Raw genomic sequence first — 7,875 nt, 5'->3', positions numbered from 1 at the left:
GACTCCCAGACAGAAGATGAACTGTTTTACTTTAAATCTTTAGAAAATTTTTAGCGTTATTTGATAAGAAAAGATTCATCATCGAAACCAGCAATATTTTCTTTATATAATTTTTAAAATCATTTTCATTAAATTCCTTCTAAAATTGAAATGTCTTGGACTTACTTCTGTGCTTTTTTCCACCTCCATCTCATACATATATATTATATATAAATGTAAGGACAAGCAAGATCAAGATAGTCAAGCCGATATACAGTTTGCTTCCTCTCCCATCTCCTTCCATCCCCCTTCCACCTCCTTTCATCGTTTACCGGCTCAGATTTAAATCTTTTGAGCACTACGAAGTGTAGTCTATACGGAGTGTGTGATAAGCTTCCGCATGGTTTCCTTTTAAATCAAGAATCAGCGCACACGCATGTGCATAGAATTCTGGTATTTCTTATCACTCTTCAAGTAGTTTACAGCATAATTTCTCTTAAATGTAAAATAACTTTTATAAATATTTCAAATGAAGTAAGATTATTCTTGTATTTTTACGTCGATAAATGTGTCATATTGAAAATACATCACACCACTTGACAAAAATATTTTCTGTTGTACAGGTCTGTATTCCGTATTTGAACTGCTTCTTCAGCGTCATCATATTTGTATCTTCGGCATCATATCGGAGACAATGTAGAATACCAGTCAGATTGGACGTCCGACATAAGAGTCATTCCAGGTTACGCAATAAGTTTATCTTCACAGCTAAAATAGCTTCACATGCGACAACAAAATTACCAATGCTGGACTTGGATAAAACTTGCCCAACGTCTATTGTTCATTCCAGAGCTGCCCGCAGGCGTTCCACGTGTCCTTGGTACCTGAAAGTTATCTATGACAAAAACGTTTACCCTCCACTACGTACTGAAGCTGTGTGTCGCTGTAAAAATTGTCTAGGCACTGACAACAACTACCACTGTGTGACAGTATATACTGAAATGCCTGTTCTTATTCGTACAGGAGCATGTGTTGACGGGTTCTATGTATATAAGCCCAGTAAAATTAATGTCGCCTCAGCTTGTGTATGTGCGCGGATTATCGATCGTGAAAATATAAATAAAAAAGATTATGAGTCGTAAAAGCAGTTGACAACAATCTGTGACCTGCTTTGGCGTAAATATTGTTGGCATTCAACCACCACGAGGTTATGCTATACTATGTATAACTTACTAAAATTTGTTTAGGCTCTATGTATGCATATATGTATTATGTATGTATGCATGCATGTATGTGTGTATGTATGTATGCATGTATTATGTATGTATATATGTATGTATTATGTATGTATATATGTATGTACATTTCCAAGTGGTATATCTGAACGAACCTTGTCATGCTGTATAAAACTGACAAAAGGCAGGTCTCTTACCGTTGTCAATATTTATACACCAATATTGTCTCATTCCGATGAAACTGTAGGACAATTTTATGACGATCTAGCACAATTATTGAGGAAAGTACCGATTTCTGACAAGCTGGCCATACTGGGAGATTTCAATACAAGCGATAGAAATAACTACATTTCATGGACTGTTTTAGGCCGATAATGGTATTGGAAAAAATAATAAAAATGGAGTAGCTCTTTTGATGTTTTTATACTGAGAACAATCTGGTTTTTACCAACACTGTTTAAACAGAAAAATAAATTTAAAACCACCTGAATGCACCCACGGTCAATATTATATTTTGATCAGAAAGCGTGATATGAAAGTGTTCGAACCATGAGAGGAGCAGAGAGCTGGACTGACTATCGTCTAGTGCGTGAAAAAATAAATGTTCTGATAATGCCTAAAAGTTAAGTCTGGTCCTAAAGTACCCAAAAAGTTAAATGTTGCAAACTTGAAATTACCAACTAACTTCCAAAGATTCCACCATGCTTTAGAAAATATCAATCTTGACCCGAACAATCTATTGGAAGGGTATTTACTTAAAATATCGAACAACAGGGAATGGTTTTAATATGACCAGGCTGCTCTATTCTTCTGATACATATTCTGATACAAATTTTTAGAATAATTTTTTAGAACAAAAATGCCTTCATCGCAGTTTAAACATAAAATGGAGTTTTTTTTTATTACTCAAACACAGCTGTTCTTGCATCAGCAGGCATAACTTCAATTAAAGCAATGGTTTTGAAAAGCCAAACGAGATGGCCTAGCCATAGTGTTCGAATGGAGGCTGAACGCGCACTCAAACAGCTGTTTTATGGTGACCCTGCAGAGGAGAGCGCTATCGGTGTAAACCTAAAAAGAGGTTTAAGGACGGCATAAAGACTACCAGGAAGTCACTTGGAATGGATCCAGAGGACATAGAAACCCTTGCTTCGGATCGAGCTGTATGGTGAACAAAATGTGGAGTGGAGAGAAAGCGTTTGAAGAGGCCAGGATAACGCAAGAAAGGTACAAGAGAGATGTAAAGAAGAATGTTACGATAGAACAAGTGAAGTCCAATGACCTTTTTGGACACAATTTGTGACAGACGATGACTTTGTTTTGCTGGGCTCAAATCCCATATGCGGACGCATGAAAAACGAGCCTCCACCAAATATTCAGCCTATATATGTGTGCACACGTTTCAATGCCGTGTATGCCATAAGGTCCGCAAATCTAACGGAGGCCTCAAAAGACATTTTAAGATTCACAAGGATCAAAACTTAACTGCAGCTCCTGGCAGTCCACATCGGATATGGAAACTATGTCTGGTTTAAAATGACACCATGATGGATCTAAGATTTAGACACAAGAAGAGATCAGACTCTGCGTAAGGAACACACGACCACTTTGTATGTTGTCAAAAAAGCCATTGACAACAGAGAACCACAAGGATTTGACAATATATATATGTATATATATGTATATATATATATGTATGTATATGTGTATGTACGTATGTATGTATGTGTGTGTATGTATGTATGTATGTATGTATGTATGTATGTATGCGTGTGTATGTATGTATGTATGTATGTATGTATGTATGTGTGTATGTGTGTATGTATGTATGTATGTATGTGTGACAAGCTTCCGTCACATGAATTATTTATGTAGGTACGAGAAGCTTCCACAAGGTATCTTTCAATCAAGAACTTGTACACACGCGCGCGACCGCACATGTAATCCTGGTATTTCTTATCGCCTACCACATAGTTTACAGCATAATTCTTCTACACCACTCCTCAACACTTGGCTAAAGTATTTTCTCTCGCACAAGTTCTTATTTGAACAAGTATTTGAACTGCTTCTTCAGCATCATCATGCATTTAGTTTCGGCGTCAACTTCAGTCTTCGTCAAAAAATTCATCTTTAAAACATGTCTATTTTTATTTTTAAATATCCTTTATATTATATTTCATGTTTAACTGCATTTTGTTTCTGTCTTTTTCGTCAGACGTTGTACACAACTTCCATTTACTTTTATATTTATACAGAGCCCCACTGATGTACTGTGGTCTATAAAATTGTAATTTTATTTCCTCCAAGTCGTTGATCTTATGTCTAGATCAGAAATCGATACTAAAATGTGATAAGCTTCTGTTTTAGCAAAAACTTCAAAATTGGCAATGCCAGGCATTGTTTATTTAAAACCCTTTTGATTGATTTCAAGTCATTTCCAGATACGTCCAAGTTTACTTTAAATTTTTCGATTTACTGAAATAAATAATGATAGTGTTTTCTAGCATTATTTATTTGATTATTCACTGTCTCATTTATCCACAAGCTTGTGTTGAAAGAAGAAAGCGATAAATAGGTAGTTTTATTAAATTATTTCATTTCATTTCTTAAGCGCAAATCTCAAGTTATAAGTATTTATTTACTTTTCTAATAATATTTAATCATGTAACACGTAAAATACTTTAATATAGATATATTTATAATATATAGGGCAATCTTATAAACATCCATTCATTGTACGTATTAATTTATTAGCATACTAATTTGTCATTTAATAAATATATATATATATATATGAAAAAACATTGCAGATCTTTTTGTCAGTTATTTTACGCCTTATCGAACGTCGCTGGACATGATATTCTTCCATTTACATTTCTGATTAAATTTGCGACATTACTGGTGCCAAGCTGTATCGGCCTTTGCCCTTCCCTTGGATAACATCAGTGGTGTGGAGAGGGGAGACTGGTACGCATGGGTGACTGCTGGTCTTCCATAAACTATCTTGCCCGGACTTGTGCCTCGGAGGGTAACTTTCTAGGTGCAATCCCATGGTCAGTCATGACTGAAGGGGGTCTCTCTCTCTCTCTCTTCATGTATGTATGTATGTATGTATGTATGTATGTATGTATGTATGTATGAACTTATGCATCTATCATTGTTTAAATTGTACAGTGTATATATTTGAAAAAATGTGACCTACTAGTTAAGCTGTTGAATTCATGATTCTTGGCTACATTGCACTAGGTGACGAATACATTTACACACACGTAACTGTGTCAGTACAATAGAATTCAAAATGCATGCAATCTATATCCATAATAACTATATGTTTATATTTCAGATCTTTATCATTAGTGACGGAACACAGTGATTTATTGGTATTTAATTTACTGATACCAAGAGCACAATATGCGCACTTCATATCGTGGGACATGAAGTTAGATCAAAACAAATTTATCTTAATATAACAAAGCATTTTACCAATTGTTCTGCTAAGGCAATACCTATGTAATTTGAAACAAATAGAACCGTGTTGTTAAAGCTTTATGAAAGTGTTTTTTACTCTAAGGTTACTTTTTAAAGCCTGACTTTCTTACAAAGGAGCAATTTTAATTTCTTACATGTGACTTAACAACCTATTGAATAAGACCTCTATCGTTGGTGCTTATTTTGGCATTACCTGTAAATGCATAACTTGTAGAATTTGAATTCTAAACGTAAGTCAATGACAACAGATAATGGCTTCTAAACTCGTGCCTAATCTATTATGGTGGGGAATTGTTAGTCGATTGAAGCAACCAACATTCTGCCTGATTGGAATTTCAATTTTTGACACCAGAATGACGAAAAACAAATTTGACTTCAGTTGTATTTGAAATTAGAACAACAGAGAAAGAACAAATTCCACACAGTATTTGTCCGATGATCCACTGATTCAACAGGTCAGCCATCCTCGTCGCGTTAATTAATGTAAGGCATTTTATTATTATCTTTAAAATTATGTCGTTAATTTGAAGCCACCGGTACAATATCACCTTCTGTATTCGACAGGAGATAAAGAATAAGTGATGATTAATTGATATTTTTTAACTGAGTACATTTCTGGTATTTATTTTCATCGAGAACAGATAAGATGAAAACATCAGTCAAATATGAACGAGATTTTAATTCAGACAGAATAAAGCATAACATATTTCTTTTAAAATACCTGGCATTCCACCAACCTCTCACTGGTAATTATGAAAATCAGGAAATGAACGCGTGTTATAGAGATTGCACGTATGTGCACATGTACGTCTGTGTGCGTGAGTGCATGAATGTGCATAAATATCAATGATAAAAAGCTATGTTAAAATGCATGATATTGCTTTGTCTTGTATAGTTATATATTTTGTATATATTGCTAATATATGCACATATAATTGAATATCATGCTACTACTTAGATGATATTTTTAACAAAGTTAAATTATTTCATAGTAATGACGTAGGATTTCATTGAATATACTAAAGATGTATAACACATTTACATACGCTAAAACAAGCGAAAAGTGCTTTATAGTGGAATCCGGATGGATATAGAAAGAGGGGTAGACCTAAGAACACGTGGCGTAGATCAACACAAAAGGAACTAGAGAAAGAGGGACATTCATGACAGAGTATAAGTACAGAAGCGAAAATTATGCGACATGGAATTCAATTATAAGTGGTCTATACTCCGCGTTGGAGGGTTAAAGGCAAGAAAAAAAAGACAAAAAAGAACAAGCAAATGAAATATGTACAAAGGTTTATTATAGCCACATGTCATTTCAAGCTTTGGTAGTTGTCTGTATTTAAGGCTCAAAGTTGTCCTTTGACTATCACATCGACTTTATCAGCACATATACAGGATGAGGCTACATCAATCACAGCTGGTTTATACACATACATGCCATCAATACATTCATCTGTACGATTGAGAACAAACTGTTTAGTGTATACTGTTACACATTGATGATTGTTGTCAGAGTCTAGACAATCTCTACAGCGACATATTACTTCCGTACGTGATGAAGGGAAAACTGTTGAATCTTGGGTAGTAGTCGAGAACCAAGGACAGCTCGAATGCTCCTTGATATCATCAACAGAAGCAGATGTTGGACAATCCATATCTCCGACGATCAGATTTTGCTTCTTATTGGCTGAAACCATCTCAACCGGCAGAAAAAACTTTTTGCCAACGGGTGCCTTGGACAGTTTCTCGAACTGGACTTTCAAGTCTAACGGAGTTTTACATTCTGTTGGAAGTGATGTTGTCGATATAATCAAGAGGAGGAAGAAAATTGCAAGATGGATGTGAACCTGTAAATCAGAAAATATGTTGGTCAAGTGGTGAATTTTACATTCCATGACACAAGATAAACATAAATGAAAGTTTAATCACACAAAAAAAATAAAATAAAATAAAATAAATGGCATGATGGGATTTGATTATTGGGCTCGACTTAAACAGCTGAAGCTCTATTCTCTGTAACGCTGCCTTGAGCGATACATTAATTACCCTTTGAGGAAAACAGGTGTAGGAGTGGCTGTGTGGTAGTAGCTTGCCTACCAACCACATGGTTCCGGGTTCAGGCCCACTGCGTGGCACCTTGGGCAAGTGTCCTCTACTATAGCCTTGGGCTGACAAAAGCCTTGTGAGTGGATTTGGTAGACGGAAACTGAAAGAAGCCCGTCATATATATGTATATATATATATATATATATATATATATATATATATATATATATATATATATATATATATATATGTGTGTGTGTGTGTGTGTGTATATATGTTTGTGTGTCTGTGTTTGTTCCCCCAACATCGCTTGACGACCGATGCTGGTGTGTTTACGTCACCGTAACATAGCGGTTCGGAAAAAAGAGACCAATAGAATAAGTACTAGGCTTACAAAGAATAAGTCCTGGGGTCGATTTGCTTGACTAAAGGCGGTGCTCCAGCATGGCCACAGTCAAATGACTGAAACAAGTAAAAGAGTAAAAGAGTAAAAAGAATATTATCCAAATGATATCGGTATTATGCTTACATTCACCCAAGACTAGGCTGCCGTGCAATGCGCCCCCTACAAATGTTGAGATCATGTCTCATAAGAACATTGCAACACAATTTCTTCACTGCCTATGGTCCTGCTCTTTTCAATGTTATCCCAAAACGAATAAAATTAGAAAAAGACTCCACGACTTTCAAACGGTATCTGGACAAATTCCTCTAGGAAATAACGGATAAACCACCAAGACCTGGATACATCTCAACCAACAACAACAACTCTCGGACGGACTGAGTGGTCCATGGTCTCCCGAAATAATTGAAAGACTTTTCCAGGTGGTGCTATTGAGCATTATGTTGGAAATGAGGAGTAAATATACAACCGACAACTGATGAAGTGTCGTTTCTCTATGTGTACTTGTCCTGTTTTCCATTTTTCCACTCGTTGTTTACGTATTTAACTCGTTTGTCTACGCATTTCATGTTGTTTACACAGTTGGTGACGTCCTGTACCCATATATGCATATGTATATATGTGTATGTATATATATACACATATATACATACATACATGCATACACACACACACACACGCACGCACGCACACACACACACACACACACACACACAC

General features: G+C 35.6%; 2 protein-coding genes across 2 annotated transcripts in view; one reads left to right on the top strand and one right to left on the bottom strand.

The window, feature by feature from the left end:
* LOC128249795 (interleukin 17-like protein) overlaps positions 1–2,975 on the top strand; it is a 15,433-nt gene extending 12,458 nt beyond the window's left edge. The window contains exon 2 of the mRNA XM_052974300.1: positions 603–2,975. Within this exon, the coding sequence (XP_052830260.1) occupies positions 603–1,121 (519 nt within the window). The 3' untranslated portion in view covers positions 1,122–2,975. The remainder of the gene's footprint in view (positions 1–602) is intronic.
* Positions 2,976–6,017: 3,042 nt separating this feature from the next.
* Positions 6,018–7,875, bottom strand: part of LOC106868534 (interleukin 17-like protein) — a 12,475-nt gene continuing 10,617 nt past the window's right edge. The window contains exon 2 of the mRNA XM_014913837.2: positions 6,018–6,556. Within this exon, the coding sequence (XP_014769323.2) occupies positions 6,056–6,556 (501 nt within the window). The 3' untranslated portion in view covers positions 6,018–6,055. The remainder of the gene's footprint in view (positions 6,557–7,875) is intronic.

Source organism: Octopus bimaculoides, chromosome 1 (assembly GCF_001194135.2).
Source record: "Octopus bimaculoides isolate UCB-OBI-ISO-001 chromosome 1, ASM119413v2, whole genome shotgun sequence".
NCBI lineage: Eukaryota > Metazoa > Mollusca > Cephalopoda > Octopoda > Octopodidae > Octopus > Octopus bimaculoides.
The sequence above is the reverse complement of the archived record's forward strand: the minus strand, read 5'-3'. Positions and strand labels throughout refer to the sequence as shown.